At 44.6% G+C, this 26,746-nt stretch overlaps 1 protein-coding gene across 3 annotated transcripts in view; it reads right to left on the reverse strand.

The window, feature by feature from the left end:
* Nucleotides 1-772: 772 nt before the first annotated feature.
* dph6 (diphthamine biosynthesis 6) overlaps nucleotides 773-26,746 on the reverse strand; it is an 89,805-nt gene continuing 63,831 nt past the window's right edge. For all 3 annotated transcript variants that reach the window (XM_035743187.2, XM_035743186.1, XM_035743188.2), the window contains 3 exons: nucleotides 21,840-22,085; nucleotides 15,734-16,130; nucleotides 773-2,180 (listed from right to left, as the gene is read on the reverse strand). In XM_035743187.2, coding sequence (XP_035599080.1) covers nucleotides 2,062-2,180; nucleotides 15,734-16,130; nucleotides 21,840-22,085 — 762 coding nt within the window. In that variant the 3' untranslated portion in view covers nucleotides 773-2,061. The remainder of the gene's footprint in view (nucleotides 2,181-15,733; nucleotides 16,131-21,839; nucleotides 22,086-26,746) is intronic.

Here is a 26,746-nt window from a genome sequence, read left to right on the forward strand (position 1 = left end):
TCAAAACATGATAATCATATAAATCACTGTGGATTTGTGGCCAGTGTCTGAAGCCCCAGAGATATCCTGACAAGCTCTCCCCCACTGTAGACAACTGCCAGGGGGAAGGGAGCTGCGAAACCAGCCTGAGTAGCCTGAAGAAGCTAACACACAGTCAAAGTCCATGTGCCTGGCCACAATGACATGGGCCGCAGGCTGGTACACTGCACACAAAGGACAATGTTAGCCACGACAACTACTAGCTTGTGTGTGAGCTGGCTGCCAGTTTCTTAAGTAGACGATGTAGATTTTTTTTAACACACAAAGAAAGAATTCAAGGAAAATTAAAAATGTCACCCTGTCTTTATTCGTTTTTTGAGAGGGCAGAGGTGATAACATTGAGCAGTTAGTCTAGACAGACAACACAGTCTGTACAGTAGCCTTACTGTATGTGTAAGCCCATGTCCAGGGGTGTGACAACATGCTTGATGTCTCTGCTTGTGTCTGTCTGCATGTCTGGGAAATAATCGCTTTCTGTGGTGATCGACAAGTGGTTGTCTGTCTGTGTTTGGCACCAACTGTTATGGCTGGGCCATTGTTGACTCATTCTAAAACGCTGACATGATCCCTGTAGGCCTACCACATTCAGATTAAAGAGTGTGTAAAACAGGATGTAGGATTGTACCAACCACAAGATTCCTACCTTGGGGTGTCTACCCAGAGAACTGCTTGGTATTTCAATAAGGCAAAGGAATGCTTTGGACTCACAGTTCAACAAAGAAAAAGAGAAGAGTAAACTTCCAACATGTGTAGAGCACTTTAATAAGGAACTTATTCACATTGTTAAATTGAGCGTTGCTGCTGTTTTATACATGATTTTCCCTCTCAAGGTATATTCCATATGTGCCCTTGCGTTTCCTTTAGGTCGACTAAACCTACATGGTGAATCTTAACATGTATTATAGTGGTGCGTTATTTTGCTCAGCCTCATAGATAATTGCTTGTCTGTTTTTTTTTTTAACCTTCAATAAAATCTTCAGGCGCTGTTGGTTGCCTCTATTGTTCAATTTTTGATAAGAGCAATGAAAACAACAGATAGATGGTTGAGATCAATAGCCCACTCTGCTCCCTCCATCACCAGCACAATGGAGAAGATAGAGCCTGAGTAAAGATGCATTCCAATTGAGCTCGTCAATACGGTTCATAATGTTTGAGAAAATAAATGTTCCAGGAGCAATAGTTAATGGTGTTGTTTTCTTCACACCCCGCACGCACAAACACACACACTATATATAGTGCATACCCACACACACACTCTTCCGCTCTCTTTGTGTGGATGCCAGCCCTGCAGCTGTGTGTAGGCTAGGGGAACGACCCTCTCCTATAAACCACACTGTGTTAGAATCAATGGGCAACATAAAGAGGCTTAATCTTTTCAGGTGCTTGGTTCTGATTGCTTATTGTAATAACCAGTCTCTGGCCGTGCCAAACACCAGGCAGACACAAACAATGCATAACACCTTAAAAACAAATCAATGTGTAGCTTTTCCTACAACCTAGAATTTTATTAGGGGTGTTAGCTTGCTAAGTGTGAATCTATCGATAACAGTGGAAGATGCAGGGATATAGAGTAGCTATTAGCTCGTGGTCTGGGATACACTGACTGCAGCTCTCTGGTGCTGTGGCATGTGGGCTGTACTGTCCTGTACTGTACATTAGATCTGTCTCATAAATGCTCTCTGTTTCAGAGTGACAGCTGTTGGAAGCCTTGTTTGAAGGACACAGTGGATTACTAGCCTAGTGTCTTAAGTAAGCCTCTATACTCATATGTACGCAATTATACATATATGTACAGAAACATACTACATCAGCACATTCACACACGTCAAAAACAAATTGTAAGGCCATCAAGCAAGGGGTTGGTGTGTGTCCAAATTAAGTCTGTAATATAAGTGGTCTCTATGAACATTCAAGTCCCTCTCTGGGTGGATCATGATCCCTCCTTTAGCATTCCTCTAGAGTTGTAGTTCTGTGCAGTGGATGGGGGAGAGTGGTTTCTCTTGTTCAGATAGGTCTCACTCTCTACAGACTGAGCCAGCAGGACAGGTGGAGGACAGCAGAGTCAGGCAAGTCTAGGACTGGAGCAAAGGCCACAGATGGGCTGGCCTGGCCTAGAGTGGTCCTCAAACATTCCTCAAGTCCTGGGAGAGAGATAGAGGCGGTGAAGTAGGGGGTGAGAGAGAGGGGGGGGGTGGTAAGGGAGGGAGAGAGAGAAAGGCGGGGGAGTAGGAGGAGGGAAAGAGAGATGTGAAGAGAGAAAAAAGTTGTTAATATCATCTGACTTCCCCATTGAAAAGCTGTAAATCTGCTTGTACCTCAGGATCTTAGGATCAGGCACGAGGCCCTAAGATGTCCGTCCCAGTGGGGCTGCCCCGGGACCGAGGCTGCACTTAACCCTTCAACCAGGGAACACAGGCCCATTCACAGAATATTGACATTCTCAAATCCCCGGCAGATTGTATAGCCCCCCATTCAACTCCCTGCAGTGCAGACATATGGTCAGCAAGGGCTGGACTGTAAGCTACTGAACCCACACCCCCCCTGCCCAAGACATACAGAATACACACACAGGCATTCTAACACACACACACACACACACACACACACACACACACACACACACACACACACACACACACACACACACACACACACACACACACACACACACACACACACACACACACACACATCCCAAACCCCTAACCTACCTCCCCAACACACACTTAAACCAATGAACAAATGAGCAGCAGCTTGTTGTGAGGGGATCTAGTGGAATAGATCCTGCACCCCCTGTCGTGTTGGGATGTAAGGAAGCTGTGTTGGGACGGTTGGCTCTCAGCTTGAGCGGAGCTGAGAGATTGTTCGAGAGGGTTAGTGTGTTGGTGTGTGTCTACAGACAGACAGGCATTGGACATGTGAGACATGTCTTTGGCTGTCTCCTTGTTGACAGCCTGTCCATTTAGCAGTGGCCCACTGGGATGATGTGGCCGCCATGTCCTCTCCTGCTCCTCAGCCCCTAATAGTCACAAGTGTTCCCCTGGCCTCAAATGGATGGCTTTCATGGCCTTGTTAGTTCCATAGGTCTAACAGTGTGTTGAGTGTGACATGGTGTGGTCACTGGGATGTGATATGTTGTTGGGATGTGGTAGCTAAGTGTATCTAGATATCAGTTGGTTGGAACCATTGGCTCAGATGGTTGTTGTATGGTCCTTGGGACATCAGAGTCATGGGTAGGGCTGTGGCGGCCACAACATTTCGTCAGCCAGTGATCGTCAAGCAAATAACTGTCGGCCTCACGGTAATTGACCGGTAATTAACATAAACACATTTAGCATCTCCTGGCTTCCACCCATAGCCTACAAGCCACTGATGCAGACCTTTGGAACATCTACATTTTAAAAAGTCTAATATATCCCTGTAATATAGCCTACACCTTCACAATAAATCCATTATTAATTTTAGACTGATCTAAAGAAACATGATATAATGAAAATGTAGTATATATCATAAGAACAGAACAGCATACTCTGAGTTGACCTTATGTTAGGTCCTTATGTTAGGTCCTGATCTGGCTATGCCAAATGGCTGTGGGCTACACAAGTTCCTATAGCAGACAAGATTTTCTTAGAATTCCGTGGCATTATTTATAGCATGAATAATACAATTGAACAAAGCTTAATAAAATAGAAAGGATATTCTCTCCAAATTATTGGGGGAAGTGCGCACATGCGGCTATTCTGTGTTGAGCGTTAACAAAGAAATAGGTATTGCTATATGCTTAAAATAGAGTTATTAATTTAACTTTAGTTGTTCTACAAACGTTGGGCTATATTTTTTTATTTTTAATACATTATAAGGCTGCATGATGCGACTAATGATGATTTGAAAAAGGTTTATTGAAAGGCATGAGCTCTGCTTTGTTTTTTTTGCGAAGGCTGTAAACACTACATCAGTCACTCATTTACAATTTCACAATCACTTGAAAATGCCTAGAATTTCATGGCGGTATCCCCTTTGTGTGGCCGTAATTCACCCTAAAGAATCCAAGCCTTTTGCGGCCAGTGGCCGTTGTATGCTTCTCCCTGAGTGCTTTCTCACAGGCTACAAGTGAAGACAGACACATCGGGGACGCAACTGCGCGCATCCTTATCCAATTCCAAGGTGCATATGGAAGATATATTGGAAGAACTGTCCACATTTACTTTGTCAGCCAACAATATGAGTAGGCCTAACGAACAGCAAAATCACTAGCCTATGTCAATCTACTATTCCCCAGAGTACAAAGGTTGACCTATTCTATTCTGTGTGAGAAATAAATATTCCAGACATAGTCTGGGACTGTTGCGGGATGCGATAGATCCCAAATTAATACAACCACTAGCATCAAAAAACATTTTTACGCAATGTGGCTGAAGCAATAGATCAGAATGTAAAATGTTGATAAAATATTAGGCATCACTCACATTATAAGCTCAGCAATGTACACATGGTAGTAGACGCAAATGTTCCATTAGAGGAAAACACCATGATCAAAAGTGACCACAAATGCAAGTATCCATGTAATGCTTTTATTATAAAAGGAACATTTATGGTGAAAATTATCTTCCCCAAACTTGAAACTTCTTAAAATGAAGCACATTAATCCCCTTTACAAGGGCTTATGTATGCCAGTTAGGATCTACACCCCTTGTAAAGGGGATTAATGTGCTTCATTTTAAGAAGTTATTTGATACAGACCTTATTAAAACATATAGGCCTATGGGCTAGGCTACATGAGGTGTGTGAGTGACTATGATTCCAAAAAGTCGCAAAAAAAAAAGGCTTTGTTTCTTATGCTGGGCATCATTCGCAAGTGATAATATAGTAATTCTTGATTTAATCCCGTCTTTACATATACTAAATAATATATGTGTGAAATGTGTTTTGATTTAGAATGGACCTATGCACTTATATAATGAATGGACAATGCTTTTCCCTGTGGTTCATTTTCATGCCAGCCTGGTAGGCTATACTCCTGTTGTAAATATAAGCAATGTGCTTAATAGGAAAGTTGAGAAATAAATACAGTAGGCCCAGCCTATAGAAAGCTGATCCTGCTATTTTGTAAGTAGAGGCCATCACTCGGTTTCCTCGCGCAATTGAAAAGCATATTGAAATGTTGCGCAACATGAGCTCATGGGCTCTCATTAAGTGTTTGATTAGATTTTCGAACACATTTGCATTGATGTCAGAGTGATTAGAGGGACAATAGAGTGCTGAGTACCAGGCAGTTAGCAAGTTTGGTAGGCTACTAATGAAGATCAGCAGCATCAGAGCTTGGAGAAGCCTGATTACCGTGACTAAACCGTCAATTGGAATTTCACTGCCTTCATGACTCGTGACCGACCGCCGGTGTGACGGTAATACGGTCACCGCAACAGCCCTAGTCGTGGGTTTGATTCCCGCGTGAGCCACATATGTTGACTTTAGAGCATGCCATTTTGTCACTTAGGATTTAAAAAATAACTGCTAAATGACTATATCAAAGCTTCAAAAACCTGTGTCACTAACTGTCAATCTGTGGTTACATTCACACTGAATTTACATTTAATTCAATGAAGTTACAATCTATAGAGACTCATCTATAGTGAACTATAGCCAGTTTCAATAGCAAGCCTCAGTGTAAGAGCAGAGAAGTTCTGTCACCATGATGAACTTGTGGAGAGAAATCAGGACAGAAAGGTTACCAGCACTGTTCAGTGCCATTTAATAAGCCTCATTGTCTTTCATTAGAGCAGAACGCAGCACGCCAAACACACACACAAAGAACCCGTACAGGCTAATTAGCTAATATGTGCGACGGCTTAAAATGCCCCCACTGAACACACAGCCTTTTTTCTATTTTATGAAAAGGCTAAATATGGTTTTTATCTGAGCGTGAGGCTTCACCCTGGGATGTAGGCCCCTCTGGAGATCAAGTGGAGACAACAGAGAGAGGCAGGGAGATCACAGAGAGTAATGGTAACATTAGGGGAGAAGAGACAAAGCCTTCATCACACCTATGAAACAAGGCCTTTTTAGTCTTTGAGCTTTGAGGCAGACAGGGCCTTTGTGTGCCTGGGACCAAGGCGAGGGGTGAAGGTGAAAATGGAGTGACCATCCGTCCATGTGTGTGTACACTACATGTGTGTAGTATGTGTGCTGCTGAAAGAACCGTCCCCACACACACCCGTTCCACCACCCAGAGAAGTGGGGAGCCTGGTTGCGAGGTGCAGGGGACAGAGGCCATTAAGCAGGATCCTAAAAGCAATCACATTAGCAATGGGATGGAACTAAACCATCTACCCAAGGGAACCAGCCATTATTCTGCTTCACATCCAACACAGGGGGTAAAAAACCCGGTCTGCATGCGCCTGTTAAATCTCCACATTTTGAAATGCATCATTTGCCCATCATTAATACCAACAATATTTAGCATTAGCATTACCTTTTTGTTTTTCATTTTAATCAATCAATACGTAAATATATACATGACTGGGTAGCAGGGAGATTAGAGTACTGTTGTGGTCAGGCACAGCGAGAGAGAGAACAGGATAGAAAGAGGGGCATTTTGTGTGAAATTGCCAATGCCTGCTGGGCTTATGGGGCTTTTAAGCAGGGGAGAGAGAGCCCAGAGCTGCGTCCATGGTTTTAGTTGTGCTACACTGCCTTCCAAACTGGTTCAAATTAACCGCTAAACGAGAACATAATTAGCAGGCATTGGCTCATGAAAATTGTTCATTTAGGCCGAGGTGAGTGAACAATGTGGCCGAGAGGCCAGGCACAGCGGGTGCAGCCAGGCTCCTCTCTATGGGGAAGGAAGACATCCCGAACCGAGGTGCTCTAGTCTACACTGCTTACAGCAGTGCCATCCAGCCCAGTAGCCATCCACATCCAGCCTTGCAAACCTTTGGCATTGTAGTTGTCAATTTGTTGAGGTAATCTGAAGAGATTTCACCCCATGCTTCCTGAAGCTCCTCCCACAAGTTGGATTGGCTTAATGGGCACTTCTTACGTACTATACGGTCAAGCTGCTCACACAACAGCTCAATAGAGTTGAGATCTGGTAACTGTGCTGGCCACTCCGTCATAGACAGAATACCAGCTGACTACTTCTTCCCTAAATAGTTCTTACATTGTTTGGAGCTGTGCTTTGGGTCATCGTCCTGTTGTAGGAGGAAATTGGCTCCAATTAAGCGCCGTCCACAGGGTATGGCATGGCGTTGCATAATGGAGTGATAGCCTTCCATCTTCAAGATACATTTTACCCTGTACAAATATCACACTTTACCACCACCAAAGCACCCCCAGACCATCACATTGCCTCCACCATGCTAGACAGATGGTGTCAAGCACTCCTCCAGCATATTTTCATTTTTTTCTGCTTCTCATGAATCTTCTTCTTTGTGATCCGAACACCTCAAACTTAAGATTTGTCTGTTCATAACACATTTTTCCAATCTTCCTTTGTCCAGTGTGTGTTCTTTTTAATATTTTCTTTTTATTGGCCAGTCTGAGATATGGCTTTTTCTCTGCCTAGAAGGCCAGCATACCGGAGTCACCTCTTCACTGTTGACGTTGAGACTGGTGTTTTGCGGGTACTATTTAAGGAAGTTGCCAGGTGAGGACTTGTGAGGCGTCTGTTTCTCAAACTAGACACTCTAATGTACCTGTCCTCTTGCTAGGTTGTGCACCAGGGCAACAGTTTTCAGCTGTGCTAACATAATTGCAGAAGGGGTTTCTAATGACGTGCTTTGAAAGGCTGGTCATGGCTCACATCAACACCATTATCCCAGAAACACTAGACCCGATCCAATTTGCATACCGCCACAACAGATCCACAGATGATGCAATCTCTATTGCACACTGACTTTCCCCACCTGGACAAAATGAACACCTATGTGAGAATTATATTCATTGACGACAGCTCAGCTTTCAACACCATAGTGCCCTCAAAGCTCATCAATAAGCTAAGGACCCTGAGACTAAACACTTACCTCTGCAACTGGATCCTGGACTTCCTGACGGGCCGCCCCCAGGTGGTAAAGGTAGGTAACAACACATCCACCACGCTGATCCTCAACACAGGGGCCCCTCAGGGGTGCATGCTCAGTCCCCTCCTGTGCTCCCTGTTCACTCATGACTGCATGGCCAGGCACGACTCCAACACCATCATTAAGTTTGCCAATGACACAACAGTTGCAGGCCTGATCACCGCCAACGACGAGACAGCCTATAGAGAGGAGGTCAGAGACCTGGCCGTGTGGTGCCAGGACAACAACCTCTCCCTCAAGATGATCAAGACAAAGGAGATGATTGTGGACTACAGGAAAAAGAGGACCGAGCACGCCCCCATTCTCATCGACGGGGCTGCAGTGGAGCAGGTTGAGAGCTTCAAGGTCCTTGGTGTCCACAACACCAACAAACTAACATGGTCCAAGCACACCAAGACAGTCGTGAAGAGGGCACAACAAAACCTATTCCCCCTCAGGAGACTGAAAAGATTTGGCATGGGTCCTCAGATCCTCAAAAGGTTCTACAGCTGCACCATCGAGAGCATCCTGACTGGTTGCATCATTGCCTGGTATGGCAACTGCTCAGCTACCAACAGCAAGGCATTACAGAGGGTCGTGCCAATGGCCCAGTACCAACGGGCCACGCTTCCTGCCATCCAGGACCTCTATACCAGGCGGTGTCAGAGGAAGGCCTTAAGAATTGTCAAAGACTCCAGCCACCTTAGTCATAGACTGCTCTCTCTGCTACCGCACGGCAAGCGGTACCGGAGGGCCAAATCTACGTCCAAGAGGCTTCTAAACAGCTTCAACCCCCAAGCCACCTAATCAAATGTCTACCCAGACTACTTGCATTGCACCTCCTTTACACCGCTACTACTCTCTGTTGTTATCATCTATGCAGTCACTTTAACCACTCTACCTACATGTACATATTACCTCAACTAACCTGTGCTCCCGCACATCGACTCTGTACCAGTACCCCCCTGTATATAGTCTCGCTATTGTTATTTTACTGCTGCTCTTTAATTACTTGTTCATTTGATTTCTTATTCTTAACCATATTCTTTTTAACTGCATTGTTGTTTAGGGGCACGTAAGTAAGCATTTCACTGTAAGGTCTGTTGTATTCAGCGAATGTGACTAATACAAATTAATTTGATTTAATGATCAATTAACCATTTAAAATGATAAACTTGGATTAGCTAACACAACATGCCATTGGAACACAGGAGTGATGGTTGCTGATAATGGGCCTCTGTACGCCTATGTGGATATTCCATGAAAAAAAAAACTCAGCTGTGCTTACCTTTCAAAAACAAGGAAATTTCTAATTGACCCCAAACTTTTGAACAGTAGTGTGTGTGTATATAAATGTTTAAAAAATATATATTAAAAAAATAAAAAATAAATATATATCTATATTTTTTTTGGTTGAGATTCTTCAAAGTTGCCACCCTTTGCCTTGATGACAGCTTTGCACACTTTTGGCATTCTCTCAAATAGTTACCTGGAATGCATTTCAATTAACAGGTGCACATTGTTAAAAGTTAATTTGTGGAATTTCTTTCCTTCTTAATGCGTTTGAGTCAATCAGTTGTGTTGTGACACGGTAGGGGTGGTATATGGAAGATAGTCCTATTTGGTAAAAGACCAAGTCCATATTATGGCAAGAACAGCTAAAATAAGCAAAGAGAATTGACAGTCCATCATTACTTTAAGACATGAAGGTCAGCCAATGAGGAAGATTTGAGCAGTCGTAAAACCATCAAGCGCTATGATGAAACTGTCTCTCAGGAGGACCCCCACAGCAAAGGAGGATCCAGAGTTAACTCTGTTGCAGAGGATAAGTCCATTAGAGTTAACTGCACCTCAGATTGCAGTCCAAATAATTGCTTCACAGAGTTCAAGTAACAGACACATCTCAACATCAACTGTTCAAAGAAGACTGCGTGAATCAGGCCTGCATGGTCAAATTGCTCCAAAGAAACCACTACTAAAGGACACCAATAATAAGAAGAGACTTGCTTGGGCCATGAAACACAAGCAATGGACATTAGCCCGGTGGAAATCTGTCCTTTGGTCTGATGAGTCCAACTTTGAGATTTTTTGTTCCAACCGCTGTGTCTTTGTGAGAGTAGGTGAAAGGATGATGATCTCTGCATGTGTGATTCCCACCGTGAAGCATGGAGGAGGAGGTGTGATGGTGTTTTGCTGGTGACACTGTCAGTGATTTATTTAGAATTCAAGGCGGTAACCAGTGTGGCTACTACAGCATTCTGCAGCGTTACGCCATCCCATCTGGTTTATGTTTAGTGGGACTAGCATTTGTTTTCAACAGGACAATGACCCAACACACCTCCAGGCTGTGTGAGGGCTATTTGACCAAGGAGAGTGATGTAGTGCTGTATCAGATGACCTGGCCTCCACAATCACCCAACCTCAACCAAATTGAGATGGTTTAGGATGAGTTGGACCGCAGAGTGAAGGAAAAGCAGCCAACAAGTTCTCAGCATATGTGGGAACTCCTTCAAGACTGTTGAAAAAGCATTCCAGGTGAAGCTGGTTGAGTGAATGCCAAGAGTGTTCAAAGCTGTCATCAAGGCAAAAGGTGTCTACTTTATTCCATATGTGTTATTTAATAGTTTTGATGTCGTCACTATTATTCTACAATGTCAAAAATAGTAAAAAATAAAGCAAAACCCTTGAATGAGTAGGTGTGTCCAAACATTTGACTGGTACTGTATATATATATTTGGAACCACCAAGACTCTTCCTAGAGCTGGCCGCCAGGCCAAACTGAGCCATCGGGTGAGAAGAGCCTTGGTCAGGGAGGTGACTAAGAACCTGATGGTCACTCTGACAGAACTCCAAAGTGCCTCTGTGGAGATGGGAGAACCTTGCAGAAGGACAACCATCTCTGCAGCACCCCACCAATCAGGCCTTTATGGTAGAGTGGACAGACGTAAGCCACTCCTCAGTAAAAGGCACATGCCAGCCTGCTTTGGGTTTGCCAATAGGCAACTGAAGACTCTCAGACCATGAGAAACAAGATTCTCTGGTCTGATGAAACCAAGATTGAACTCTTTAGCCTGAATGTCAAGCGTCACGTCTGGAGGAAACCTGAGACCATCCCTACGGTGAAGCATGGTGGTGGTTGCATCATGCTGTGGGGATGTTTTTCAGTGGCAGGGACTGGGAGACTTGTCAAGATCAATGGAAATATGAACTGGGCAAAGTACAGAGAGATCCTTGATGAAAGCCTGCTCCAGAAAGCTCAGGATGTCAGACTGGTGCGAAGGTTCGCCTTCCAACAGGACAACAACGCACACATCCAAGACAATGCAGGACTGGCTTTGGGACAAGTCTCTGAATGACCTTGAGTGGCCCAGCCACAGCCCGGACTTGAACCCGATCGAACATCTCTGGAGAGACCTGAAAATAGCTGTGCTGCAAAGCTCCCCATCCAACCTGACATAGCTTGAGAGGATCTGGAGAGAAGAATGGGAAAAACTGCCCAAATACAGGTGTGCCAAGCTTGTAGCATCACACCCAAGAAGACTCGAGGCTGTAATCACTGTAAAAGGTGCTTCAACAGTGAAGGGTCTGAATACTTATGTAAATGTATATTTCAATTGTTTTTTGTATACATTTGCAAATAGTTCTAAAAACCCGTTTTTGCTTCGTCATTATGGGGTATTGTGTGTAGACTGAGGAGGGTAAAACAACTGATAAAATGAATTTTAGAATAAGTCTGTAACGTAATAAAATATGGGAAAAAAGGTGTCTGAATACTTTCCGAATGCACTGTAAATATAGATTTTCTATGAAACAATTGATGCCTTTCTTTCAAAATTTCAGTGGATCATAATTTATAGAAAACAACGAAAACATACGAATAAGACTTTTGAAATGTTTTTATAAGAATATTGTTAAATAGTAGACAAATCACTTCATTAGAAGTGCAAATCATCTGACACAACTAGGCCATATGTGGGGTTGTTGAGTCTCTGTAACGTAAATAACATCTTCAGACAACATGTAAAAGGTTTCATCCGGAGCATATGTCTGTCTATCAGCCGTGAAGCACAGCGATAGTGACTCGGGGTGGGTCACATTTTTCAGCGGCGTTGCACTGCGCTACAACAGTGGCAGTTTGGGGCTGTGACGGCTAGCGCCAGAGGTGCTACTTTTCCTTCTTTGACTTTTGGAAAGCATTAGGCGTGGAGCTGGGCTGTGAACCATGAAGGCTGCCTGGCCACAGGCCCTCTCCCAGGCCATAGCTGGGGCTGTGCGTGCTGAGGAAAGGTAACAGATTCCAGTTCAATGATGAGTCAATAACTGGCTTAAGGGAAGTGTCTGAGCACATAGCATAGAAATATGAAATGAGGGGTAAGCTGTGGACTTTTAAAATATTTTTTTTTAAGTCTGTGTGAAAAGTAAAATAAATACACTTATTTTTCTGGTGAATCAGTTTAAACCAAAAAAATACCAAAAGGACCTTGTGTTATTTTACATATTTGAGATCCAACAACGTCATTAAAATGGCTGAATTTTAAAACACAACATTGTATTATATGCCCATATTCATATCAAACACGATTGCAGTACTAAAATATCAGAGCATCCTTTAATTTCAGCACTATTTTGTGTGAACGGAGTAGATTTCAAACTCTCCTGAGATGTTCAGAACGAGAACTGATGACCTTTCATGAACTGCCATCATATAATTATGTGACAAAACAAAACACCCATGTTTATTTCCAGACATTCAACTGTGTCTGGTTGATGAATGTGTTGGTTGGACCTTTTCTAAAGACAAAACGAGTCTCGCAGGGGAAAATAAATACCATTCCATATTTGTCTTGATGAGGAACCAGAATCCTGAGAGAGTAAGATGGTGGCATAACAGTATAATGATGACAGAGGATGCTGCCAGTCCCAGTGCTGTTCTTAACAACAGAGAGCAAATGACTCCCAATAATTAAACACAAAGGAAGATGAGCTTCCCTCCAGAGACTGGTTTCTACTAGACCGTTGTTCTCACAACTTTATGTATGGAAATATCTTTACCAATGTCACCCCAAACATGATTTAGGGCAGTGATATTCAAAGTCGGGGTCTGCAGTGGGGTCGCCGACCAGTCAAAAGTTTGGACACACCTACTCATTCAAAAGTTTTTCTTTATTTGTACTATTTTCTACATTGTATAAAAAAAATTACAAAGTTAAGACATCAAAACTATTAAATAACACATGTGGAATCATATAGTGATAAGTGTTAAACAAATCAAAATATATTTGAGATTGTTCAAAGTAACCACCCTTTGCATTGATGACAACTTTGCACACTCTTGACCTTCTCTCAATTAGTTACCTGGAATGCATTTCAATTAACAGGTGCACATTGTTAAAAGTTCATTTGTGGAATTTCTTTCCTTCTTGATGCATTTGAGCCATTCAGTTGTGTTGTGGCAAGGTAGGGGGGTTATACAGAAGATAGCCCTATTTGGCAAAAGACCAAGTCCATATTAAGGCAAGAACAACTCAATTAAGCAAAGAGAATTGACAGTCCATCATTAGTTTAGTACATGGAGCTCAGTCAATACGGAACATTTAAAGAATTTGAACGTTTTTTCAAGTGCAGTCGCAAAAACCACCAAGTGCTATGATGAAACTGGTTCTCATGAGGACCGCCACAGGGAAGGAGGACCCAGAGTTACCTCTGCTGCAGAGGATAAGTTCATTAGAGTTATCAGCCTCAGATCGCAGCCCAAATAAATGCTTCACAGAGTTCAAGTAACAGACTCATCTCAACATCAACTATTCAAAGGAGACTGCATGAATCAGGCCTTCATGGTCAAATTGCTCCAAAGAAACCACTGCTAAAGACCAAGGCTCTGCATCTGTCCTCGTGCTCCTAGACCTTATTGCTGCTTTTGATACCATCGATCACCACCTTCTTTTGGAGAGACTGGAAACCTAAACTGGTCTACACGGACAAGTTCTGGCCTGCTTTAAATCTTATCTGTCGGAAAAATATCAGTTTGTCTCTGTGGATGGTTTGTCCTCTGACAAATCAACTGTAAATTCCGGTGAGCCTCAAGTCTCCGTTTTAGGACCACTATTGTTTTCACAATATATTTTACCTCTTGGTGATGTCATTCGGAAACATAATGGAAACATAACTTTCACTGCTATGCGGATAACACACAGCCGTCATTTCGATGAAACATGGAGAAGCCCCAAAATTGCCCTCCCTGGAAGCCTGTGTTTCAGACATAAGGAAGTGGATGGCGGCAAATGTTCTACTTTTAAACTCAGACAAAACAGAGATGGTTGTTCTCGGTCCCAAGATACAAAGAGATCTTCTGTGGAATCTGACAATTAATCTTCATGGTTGTACAGTCATCTCAAATAAAACTGTGAAGGACCTCGGCGTTACTCTGGACCCTGATCTCTCTTTTGACGAACATATCAAGACTGTTTCAAGGACAGCTTTTTTCCATCTACGTAAGGACAGCTTTTTTCCATCTACGTAACATTGCAAAAATCTGAAACTTTCTGTCCAAAAATGATGCAGAAAAATTAATCCATGCTTTTGTCACTTCTAGGTTAGACTACTGCAATGCTCTACTTTACGGCTACCCGGATAAAGCACTAAATAAACTTCAGTTAGTGCTAAACACGGCTGCTAGAATCTTGACTAAAACCCCCAAAAGTGATCATATTACTCCAGTGCAAGCCTCTCTACACTGGCTTCCTGTTAAGGCAAGGGCTGATTTCAAGGTTTTACTGCTAACCTACAAAGCATGACATGGGCTTGCTCCTATATATCTTTCCGATTTGGTCCTGCCATACATATCTACACGTACGCTATGGTCACAAGACGCAGGCCTCCTTACTGTCCCTAGAATTTCTAAGCAAACAGCTGGAGGCAGGGCATTCTCAAATAGAGCTACATTTTTATGAAATGGTCTGCCTACCATGTGAGAGACACAGACTCGGTCTCAACTTTAAGTCTTTATTGAAGACTCATCTCTTCAGTAAGACCTATGATTGAGTGTAGTCTGGCCCAGGAGTGTGAAGGTGAACTGCGCCACCCGGAAGGTCCCTAAATATCAAATATATTGTGATTTGTTTGACTTTTTTTTTATTCAACGTGTTATTTCATAGATTAGATGTCTTCAGTATTATTCTACAATATAGAAAAGAGTAGAAATAAAGAAAACCCCTTGAATGAGTAGGTGTGTCCTAACTTCTCACTGGAAATGTATATATGTTGTTTTATTCGTAACAAAATATGTAGAGTACAGATTATTGTATGGGACAAAGGTTTTTGAGAAAGAGAAAGATAATGTCATTTTTTATGTTTTGGGGGTGGGGTGTGGTCACAATAAATTATTGGTGGGAAAATGGGGTCTCCAGAAATTTCAGGGGGGAAAAAGGGTTCTCTACTATTTTGGGGGGAATACCACTGTTTTAGGCGGACAGTTACCCAATCTCGGTTGCTTAATATAAGATCTTAGTAACATAAAGATCACCTTATACCAACATTTTTTTTATTGTATTTAACTCAAATTAATTTGAATTTGAACATGTTTAAACATGTATTGCTACATGTATGAGGAGCGAGCAGTGTAGAGTGTGTGGTTTACCTACCCGTTACAAGCTGTCCAGCCAGAGCATTGTTACACTTGTAGAACACCCTGGCACACAGTGGAGAGATCCCACCACCACCAATCTTCTGCATGGCACTCTGAAGGGTAGCAACCAGTGCAACCAGTATCTCCCCTTCCACCCCTGAGACAGCTGGCGCAGAACTGGGCACCAGCAGTGCCAAGGATACAGTGGCACACTGGCTATCGCTGGACAGCATGGCATGACATTCTATGGTTCCACACTCCACCTCAGTAGTCATGTGACAGGAAGTCCTGTGTCTGGGGTCGTCGTGGGCAGCAATGACGTGCAGTTCCACAGCCGCTCCCCTGGGTAAGGCAGGGACCACGGTAACCACCAAGGGTCCACTCTGAATCTCTTGCTCCCCGAATGATTCCTCCTGCAATATAGAAAGGTGCCCTTTATATCTGAGACAATTAATGCACATTTTATCACAAAGATAATTATTTGTATATCCAATACCTGAGAGAAAGGATATGCAGGGTGTCATAGGAACATGAGGAAGATTTTAGATGGAAAGGTAAGCCTGGGTTATATTCCAGGGTATGGACAATAATCATTTGTCAAACAAACATATATGGATGCCGACACAGCTATCCATCAACAACAGCACATATAAGTCCATCTGATAACATGACAGGTTCTTTCAAAGAAGCCCTTTTCATCGTTTCCAAGGAGATCATGATTCATGCTGTGGCCATTTCACCAATCACCCTTCCACATTTAGCAGAAAACTGCTGATGGCTTCAAATGATTACATTTGCAGAGTTCAAATCTGTTTTCCCCCTCCAGACAGTGTCAGTAGGCAATTATCAGCTACAAAATGTCTTCTGCCAGCTCGCGGCACAATGTAGCCCTCAAATAATACTTGGCTGCGGCCCTCATCTGCTAATGGGAGAGAAATGAGCGTTTTATACAAGTCATTTCGGCTGGAGTCGATAGGACAAAAACACTTAACCCCCTTTTCAATTTGCAGGATCAATTTTCATCCACTTACACCCCACTTCGTAAGTGCAGAATAATAACAGGTTACATACACTTTATTTTGTAATTCACTCACACAAAAAATCATTGACAAGAGCAGACGAGCGGCCTCTTTGTCCCCCTCGATAAACAAACCCATCGCAACCCAACATGCCAGCTACATGAACGCCTGCACCACTTACCTCCAGATTAAACTTTAGCTAAGGCCTAATTGTGTATCAACAGCCAACCTCTCGCCTTGGAGATGGAAGAAGGACGATGGGGGGGGGTGTGGACCTAAAGAGGAGAGCCTAAATTTGTTCGCTCCATTTCTTCACTGTGAAGCCCTAGCTAGTGGTGATGGTGAATAATAACAACAGGGAACAATAAGTGTGACAGGGACGGCAGGCCTGTGTGGTGTTGTGTGGTGTGACACGATACATATGTGGCCTCTGCTTTGATAAATGTTAGATTAGCACTTAGCGCGCAGCAAAGTATTCTCCTGGAGGGGCCCAGGTCTACACTTGTCAATACTCATTGCTCTGGGAGGAGGGAGGGATGGGGTGGTGAGGGGGACAGGGGGGAGAAGAGCCCTGCTTAACCAGGCTTAAAGGCCATCCTGTTGGCCCAGGGTGCTGAGGTACTGTACCCAGTGAGACGACAGAGAACCTCGATGACGATGCTACGGTACTCTAGCCTCTGGCCGATCACTGCAGACGGTCACACAGATCTAAACTTCCAGACTTTGTTTTTCCTCCCAGACTTGTCTGAGGTGGTTAAATCAACTCCTTTATTTATTTATCTCTCCAAATGTTACATGAACAGAGAGCACTTGGTGCAGTACATTTGGTCCTTTCTGACAATATTGTTTCCTTCCCCGTGATTTCAGTGTTTCAGTTGGTGGTGATGTTTCAGTCTGTGTTTGTAGTCAGTACTTCATTGTTGTAGTGTGTCTCCCTGCTGTCAGGAGTGAAAGCACTCTACCCACCTGACACCCCCTGCCTGACTAGAAATAATGTATTAACTGAATCCAATAAAATATAGAGGTGACACATTGTGATATATGACTGAGCTGAGTGCCTGCAGAAGAGTTTGTGTGTGTGACATAGTGTGTATGTACATGTGATTGGGGCAGCCCTGCTCTTTAATGCTGGATTCTCCATAATGCAATACATCACATAACTTCATTCCTTCATTCAGTTGGCTCACTAGCACAACCCCCCCCCCCTCTGAAAATCTGGAACTCACTCCGCCACTGTCGAAGGAGGGTGTGACCTGCTTTCCACCATGTTTCTTTTAACTCCCTCCTTCCTTTCCCCCGCTCCTTCTCTCTCACAGATGCTTGGCGCAGGGCTGGGGACCAGAGAGGCGTGAAAGGCGAACGGTAAACACCGTAATAAGGAAGTGGTGTAAAGCCGGCGAGCAGCAGGGAGCTGATGGGGCCTAGCCGCTTAGGCAGTTCCCCTACATTTCCTGCCCAGCGGGAGGCCTTCAGCGCGTGGCTGGGGCTGCCTGGCTCTCCTCTCCTCTGTGTGGCTACCTGAGAGACGTGGGCCTCCAGTATCCACATCATCCCCCTCTCCTCTTCTCTCTTTCTGTTTCCTCTACAGGCAGGGTGTAGCATTGGGCCACCAGTCCCCACAATATCCCCGCTCTCATATCTCCGTTTCCTCTGCAGGCTGGCTGGCTGGCTCTAGCCCTGGGGCCACTTGTATAAACCAAAGCCTGTCTACTGCTGCTGTGGTGTTGGAGGTGCGTTAGGTTAGCTAACACTAACAGCTCCCCCCCTGAAGAGAGGGGGCAGAACAGGGTTAAAGGGAGGAGAGGGGATATACAGGAGGGAGTGAGAGGAACCCTTATTATATAAGGGCCTATATGTTTAGGTGTGTGGGGGTACCCATGGAGTTAGATGGAGATTGATGGATACCATAAAGAGGGTCTACTACAGAACACTCAAGCCAGGATTCAGACAAGCACAGAAAACGACCATAGCATGGCACTTGACTTCACACTGTGATCTTGTGTAACTTCTTATGATGGAAATTGCCATTCGATCACACATCACATAATGTGCATTCATGAATACCAAAGGTTTAGCCTAACTAATAACTAGGAGAAAATCAATTGGCATCAACACAAAAGAAGTCGCCGTGTTTTCCAGTCCTGTTGTCCAACTGAGAAGACTGGCTAACAATTACAGACGCATTGCATGCACACCTCCTTTATTCATCCCACTCACACACGGACCTCGCGGTTCGACGCGCCATAAATACGATTTCACAAGCGAGGCGGCTCCGGCGTGCTCCCAATTAACCCCTGCGAGCTTCCCCGTCCACCTGATTAGAGAAGTGATCAACGCACAACAACAACATGGAGCCACGCGGCTGTGCTTCCTTCTGCCTCAGCAGCCTGATGTCTCCCGCCTCATCACAGCTCTGATTGCTGGTTACGTTTGTGCACGACGCCGGAGGTAAACGGGATAAATGTTCTTGGCCGTTATTATTCGTCATTCTGAAAATGAATGGCAAGAGGGTTTTAGTGTTGCTTGACAGGCTGCAGGAGCTGGTCAGGTAAAAGTGAGTGCGACCTCTGGGAGTCAAGTTGTTGAAACTAACAAGAGAAGACACTTTTATTCAAAGTGAGCCTGGTTTTAGTCAGGGGTGGATTCAGGGTCTATTGGTTTCCTATGTAGCTAATTGCATGGGTCAAAATGTGGTTTCTGTGCTGAGCCACCTCATCAGGTGTCTCTAGTGTGAATCAATAGCTACTGACAAAGACAATGGGTAAGACTATCCACATCCAAAAACTGGCCCTGGAGCTTTACCCTTTGTAGTTTACATCATTATCTTACAAAAAGTTGAATAATGACCACTTTACCATGGAATTTATAAGTTGAACTTCTAAGTAAATAGCAGGTAAAAAGCACACAGTAAAATACAGGTACCAAGAACATAAAGATCCCATTTACTGCAGGTGCACTCAGCCAGTCCTGAGCCTTGTGTGTGTGAGTGAATAAAGGAGAGGGTGAGTTATTCCGCAGTCTCTGCAGGAGTGGTGTTATCTGTGTTTGACCCGAGTTAAATATTCTCATTACAATCACTTCAAATGAGCACCGGCGCTTTGTCTAATCCCCACCCCAGGGACAGAGCCGTTTCACTAGGCCCAGGATGAAACGCAAGCAGGCCCCTGCCACAGCCTCTCTCTCTCCCCTGGACCCTCTCCTCTCCTCCCACCCCACCTGCGCTGAGAGAGAGGGAGGGATGGAGGAGCTGGGAACTACCAGCATCTACTGCTACTCAAAGACTAACTCACAAAGGGGAGGTGGGAGGTTAGTAACCCTTACCAGCTAGCCCACTGTGATAGTCTAAGGGCTGAGAGAGTGTTAACTAACCTGTTTGGGGGGAAACTAACAGAGCTGTCAATCTGTGGAGGGGTTCATTCAAGTGCCAGTTCAGATAGAGGACTCTGAAGGTGCCAATAAGCAGTCCGCTTGACACATCAAAGACTTGTTTTCACCAATTTATTGAATGTTGGCCATCTTGGAGCACATCTGACCTGGCCCTGATTGACCTGGCCCTGATTGACCTGGCCCTGATTGACCTGGCCCTGATGCTGTAGCCAACTAGTTCCCTAAGCTTTGACCTCAGTGAGTCAATGGTCTGACAGTCCCTAAACTACATGCTAATTAGTTGCATTCCCTGTTTGATACGTTTATTTGACTCATGTTGGGAGGGGCCAGCTATGGGCCAGGGAACAGTTTACATGGATTTCTATTACCCTCCTCACAATAGAGTTATGGGTCCTCACTTTGTTATGGGTCCAACTCTATCAATACGTTGTCACTAGACTCTTCTGTGGAGCCTCTACACTGAGTGTACCAAACACTTTCCTAATGTTGAGTTGCACCCCACTCTACAAGGTGTCAAAAAACGTTCCACAGGGATACTGGCCCATGTTCACTCCAATGCTTCTCATAGTTGTGTCAAGTTGGATGTCCCTTGATCGGTGGACTATTCTTGATACACACGCGAAACTGTTGAGCGTTAAAAACTCAGCAGCGTTGCAGTTCTTGACCCAAACTGGTGTGCCTGGCACCTACTACCATAGCCTGTTCGAAGGCACTTACATGTTTTGTCTTGTCCATTCACCCCCTGAATGGCACACATACACAATCCATGTCTCTATTGTCTCAAGGCTTAAAAATCCTTTAACCTGATTCAAGTGGATTTAACAAGTGACATAAATAAGGGATCATAGCTTTCACCTGGTCAGTCTGTGTCATGTAAAGAGCAGGCGTTGCTAATGTTTTGTCCACTCAGTGTAAGCTTTAAGAGGGTATCTAGTCTGCTATCCCCATCATGAAGGCAAGTCCTGCAAGTGAGCGAGTCCCCATTCTGCCCTTTTAGTGAGTCCTCACTTTGCACATTTTTAGAAAGTCCCTGATTTGCACTTTTAGTGAGTTCCCCCACTGCACTTCCCACCACAGAGTCTGAGACACATGTTGGAGGTGGGCTCTTCCCTTCTCCCCTGCTCCCTTATCCCCCAGGGCTGGCAGATTACCGCGGGAGGAACAGGCCTGGCTGGGGAGCCTGGTGCCCTTATTAGCCATGTGGATGAGGGTCTGTGGCAGGGGAGAGGGGTTTGGGGTGGGGGCATGGACTGGAGGGGGATAAGCTGCTCAGAGAGTTCAGCCTAACTCCAAAAGGGGGGATAAAGGATTAGGGAGGTTCTAACGGAAGACATCTGCTTCTGTGCCAAGCTCCATATTATCAAAGACACCAGTGTTTCCCACATCATCAACTTTTCATGAGCACACTCTCTGGTAAATATCAGCAACAGAGCTCTGGGTCTCTGAAGGGGGAGAGCGGGTGGGACTTTGGCTCATTTGGAAATTCCACTTTTTGCCCATTAAATTCTGATAGAGAATTCAAGGCTGCATGTCTAATATGCCTATCACATTTTCTCCCTTATTCAAATGGAGATGGAAGCACACACAGATGCTGTTTTTTTGCCTACTCTGTGTGAGTAGAGGTTAATTCCATTTATTTATGCTATTGATCATATTCACAAAAGGAAATATACATAGGATTTATACAAAGGACAAATAGTTGATAAAATAGCTCACCTTCTCTTGTGCGGCCCTCAGCTTGCTGTCCCAGACTGCTCTGATGACAGGGATGTCTTGGCTGCGGGTGGCGTAGCAGTGGGCCTGCAGCACATGGCCCAGGGTAAGGCTGTTGATCACTGCTTCCAGAACCTTCTCTATGTGGCTGAAGGACAGACAGGCCTGGGTCCTTGCTCCAGCCCTCACCAGCTGCATGGTACAAGGCACCAGGGCGATCTGGCCTGCACAGAACACTGCCTCATCCACCTGTAAAGGGGCAAAGGTACCACACAATCACATGTTAGTTAAGCTGATGCTAGCCTATGTCATGGTGTAACTATAGAACCCTGTGCCTGGTTCTCCCTAGTTCACTTTCATTCTGGTTCCTCCTGGTTCTCCCTAGTTCACTTTCATTCTGGTTCCTCCTGGTTCTCCCTAGTTCACGTTCATTCTGGTTCCTCCTGGTTCTCCCTGGTTCACTTTCATTCTGGTTCCTCCTGGTTCTCCCTAGTTCACTTTCATTCTGGTTCCTCCTGGTTCACTTTCATTCTGGTTCCTCCTGGTTCTCCCTAGTTCACTTTCATTCTGGTTCCTCCTGGTTCTCCCTAGTTCACTTTCATTCTGGTTCCCCCTGGTTCTCCCTAGTTCACTTTCATTCTGGTTCCTCATGGTTCACTTTCATTCTGGTACCTCCTGGTTCTCACTAGTTCTCACTAGTTCAAATCAAATCAAATCAAATTTATTTATATAGCCCTTCGTACATCAGCTGATATCTCAAAGTGCTGTACAGAAACCCAGCCTAAAACCCCAAACAGCAAACAATGCAGGTGTAAAAGCACGGTGGCTAGGAAAAACTCCCTAGAAAGGCCAAAACCTAGGAAGAAACCTAGAGAGGAACCGGGCTATGTGGGGTGGCCAGTCCTCTTCTGGCTGTGCCGGGTAGAGATTATAACAGAACATGACCAAGATGTTCAAATGTTCATAAATGACCAGCATGGTCGAATAATAATAAGGCAGAATAGTTCACTTTCATTCTAGTTCCCCCTGGTTCTTCCAATGGAATTGAGCCATATATGTGATTAAACAGGAACTTATACTCATACAGGATGGTTGTTCAGCTCCGATCACCCTGACATCAGTCTCATACACCCTGACATCAGTCTCATACACCCTGACATCAGTCTCATTCACCCTGACATCAGTCTCATTCACCCTGACATCAGTCTCATACACCCTGACATCAGTCTCATACACCCTGACATCAGTCTCATACACCCTGACATCAGTCTCATACACCCTGACATCAGTCTCATACACCCTGACATCAGTCTCATTCACCCTGACATCAGTCTCATTCACCCTGACATCAGTCTCATTCACCCTGACATCAGTCTCATACACCCTGACATCAGTCTCATACACCCTGACATCAGTCTCATATACCCTGACATCAGTCTCATACACCCTGACATCAGTCTCATACACCCTGACATCAGTCTCATACACCCTGACATCAGTCTCATTCACCCTGACATCAGTCTCATACACCCTGACATCAGTCTCATACACCCTGACATCAGTCTCATACACCCTGACATCAGTCTCATTCACCCTGACATCAGTCTCATTCACCCTGACATCAGTCTCATTCACCCTGACATCAGTCTCATACACCCTGACATCAGTCTCATACACCCTGACATCAGTCTCATACATCCTGACATCAGTCTCATACACCCTGACATCAGTCTCATACACCCTGACATCAGTCTCATACACCCTGACATCAGTCTCATACACCCTGACATCAGTCTCATACACCCTGACATCAGTCTCATTCACCCTGACATCAGTCTCATACACCCTGACATCAAATCTCATTCACCCTGACATCAGTCTCATTCACCCTGACATCAGTCTCATACACTTTGACATCAGTCTCATACACTCTGACATCAGTCTCATACACCCTGACATCAGTCTCATTCACCCTGACATCAGTCTCATACACCCTGACATCAGTCTCATACACCCTGACATCAGTCTCATACACCCTGACATCAGTCTCATACACCCTGACATCAGTCTCATTCACCCTGACATCAGTCTCATACACCCTGACATCAGTCTCATACACCCTGACATCAGTCTCATACACCCTGACATCAGTCTCATTCACCCTGACATCAGTCTCATTCACCCTGACATCAGTCTCATACACCCTGACATCAGTCTCATACACCCTGACATCAGTCTCATTCACCCTGACATCAGTCTCATACACCCTGACATCAGTCTCATACACCCTGACATCAGTCTCATACACCCTGACATCAGTCTCATACACCCTGACATCAGTCTCATACACCCTGACATCAGTCTCATACACCCTGACATCAGTCTCATACACCCTGACATCAGTCTCATTCACCCTGACATCAGTCTCATACACCCTGACATCAGTCTCATACACCCTGACATCAGTCTCATACACCCTGACATCAGTCTCATACACCCTGACATCAGTCTCATACACCCTGACATCAGTCTCATACACCCTGACATCAGTCTCATACACCCTGACATCAGTCTCATTCACCCTGACATCAGTCTCATACACCCTGACATCAGTCTCATACACCCTGACATCAGTCTCATACACCCTGACATCAGTCTCATACACCCTGACATTAGTCTCATCCTGGCAGTGGTCAACCAAAGCTCTTTCCAGGGGTTAATGTTTTCCCTCTCAGTTGCCCTGTAGAATGGTTGTGCTTCTGCTTGGCCATGTGGCCTATGTACACACTCCTGGTTTCAGAGAATAAATCTCTCCTCAAACTCAATCCATCGCTTGGAACTCAATTACACACTCCCACAGAACTGGCTACTGGTCAAAGATGATAAATGCAGCCATTCTCTCAAGCGGACAAATGGCTGGTGAAGACGTTGGGCTGTTCGATATAGAATTGAGGCTAACTTATTTATTTAATTTCCAAACATATACACACCTCATGGAGGACTAAAATGGAAAAAAGATACTATTTTGTAAAGCTATAGAGTGCAAACTGCAAACACAGACCTGACACAACTTGAACGTGAAAACAGACAAACAAAAACATGTTGGACCTGCAAAGAAGTGCCGTTCATTTCCGAATAAAAACTAACTTAACTCCACCTGAGTCCTGTCAAAGTAACACAGTGCAGACATCAGTGAGGTGTAACGTCCGGAATGAACATCAATTATCAGCCTATGTTTGATTAGCGCATCAACTAAGTTCCATCTTTTTTTCCCGCAATGTATCATATCACCAATAATACACATTTCCCACCAGGAAGATAAGCAGGTGCCTTAGCATGCGTGAGAGCAGATCCGTTCAAACGGGGGTCTGTCTGTGTTGTCTTATTCATGAGCATAATTAGCCACGCGATAATACGCTGAGATAAACGGCCTGTTAGACGACAAAGTTCCTAAGCTCAATAATTTAAGCTCAAAGAAATCCATGCGATTAATGCAGAAGGATGCGTGGGGACCAATGAGACCAGTGGAGAGGTCAGGTCCCTGGACACCCATCACCTTGCTACATTAGGATATCAAAAGTGTGGCCACCGTGCCACTTCCTAGTCAATGCAAACAGCCACTGGTGACAGGGTGTTAATTGGTGGTCTAAGCAGAGACCTTTAGGGTCTGTGAAGACGCTGACCTCCGGAGGGATCAAGGAGACCAAAATCAATTGATACATGGCGTGAGAGCAGGGTCCTTAACCGATTACCATACGTACATACATGGGTATCGTATTTCTCCCCCAGATTACAAGGGTTACCAAGTGTGGACCAGTGGTATTACTGAAGGCTTAGCACTTCGCCCCAACCCCCTCTTCACCTCCACTGAGTCAGTACCCTTGCTCACTTTGTTAGTAGCAAATGAGGCCAATTGTCTAACCCCCACCGCCCTAAGGTTCTAGGCGTTACAGTCCAATCACCTACTAGGCTTATCTGAGAGTCCACATCAATGAGACAGGGGAAATTGCGTTTACATAAAAAAGTAGCCTTTATTACCTAATCAAATTTCCAATTAGCAATATATGCAGATAAGAAGCATTGCAAAGCTATGGGATGAAAACAGGATAACATGGTGCGTATGTGTTGAGTTACACTGTACTGTCAGCACACATCAATGCACCATAGTGGACATTACTAATGGACATTCAAGGGCAGTGTGATGCCGCTTTGAAATACTGCTGCAGCAAACACAAAGGTTTTTCTCCACCATGACAAAATCAGCAGTTTGTAGAATTTGATTTGATAATAACAGAACAACATAGAGCTCTTTGCTAGAGGGGGATATGGCCACAGCCATTTCCATATGGGTTTCCCATGATTCCTAGCTCCTGGGTTCACTTGTCAACTTTGATGAATCTTCAGCATCTGCCTCTGCTGCTCCAAATTACCGCGACAGAGGAAGAGATGAGAGAGAGGACGCAAGGGAGGAGAGGAGGGGGGGGGGGGTGGAGGCCTCCCGTCTTTCAAACGGTCGGATCAACCACCTGATCGTTTACCTGCGAGCACTATCTGTGGAAGCGCGAACCATACCTCTATGTTTGGTCTGCAGCGTCACATAAAAGCCTGAGTTGTTGGCGACGTCAACAACAAGTCGTCATTGGCATTCCATTTATGAGCCATCAAGGGCCATCATATCTCCTCCATCTGAGGAGCCTTGGTAAAGTCAGACGGGTGGCGAGGACCTCGTAACAAGCCATAAAAAGAGCTCCCCATTTTGACTTCCAAAAAAGGAGGACTACCATTTGTTGATTTGAATATCACGAGGCCAGCGCATGCCCCCTTGACTGTTAAAGACAAACTCCCCATAGCTTCCACCAAGCAGGTGTGTGATGATCAATTATTAAAGCTCCAGCTCAGGTTACTACTGG

Source organism: Oncorhynchus keta, chromosome 29, assembly GCF_023373465.1.
Source record: "Oncorhynchus keta strain PuntledgeMale-10-30-2019 chromosome 29, Oket_V2, whole genome shotgun sequence".
NCBI classification, from domain to species: Eukaryota; Metazoa; Chordata; class Actinopteri; order Salmoniformes; family Salmonidae; genus Oncorhynchus; species Oncorhynchus keta.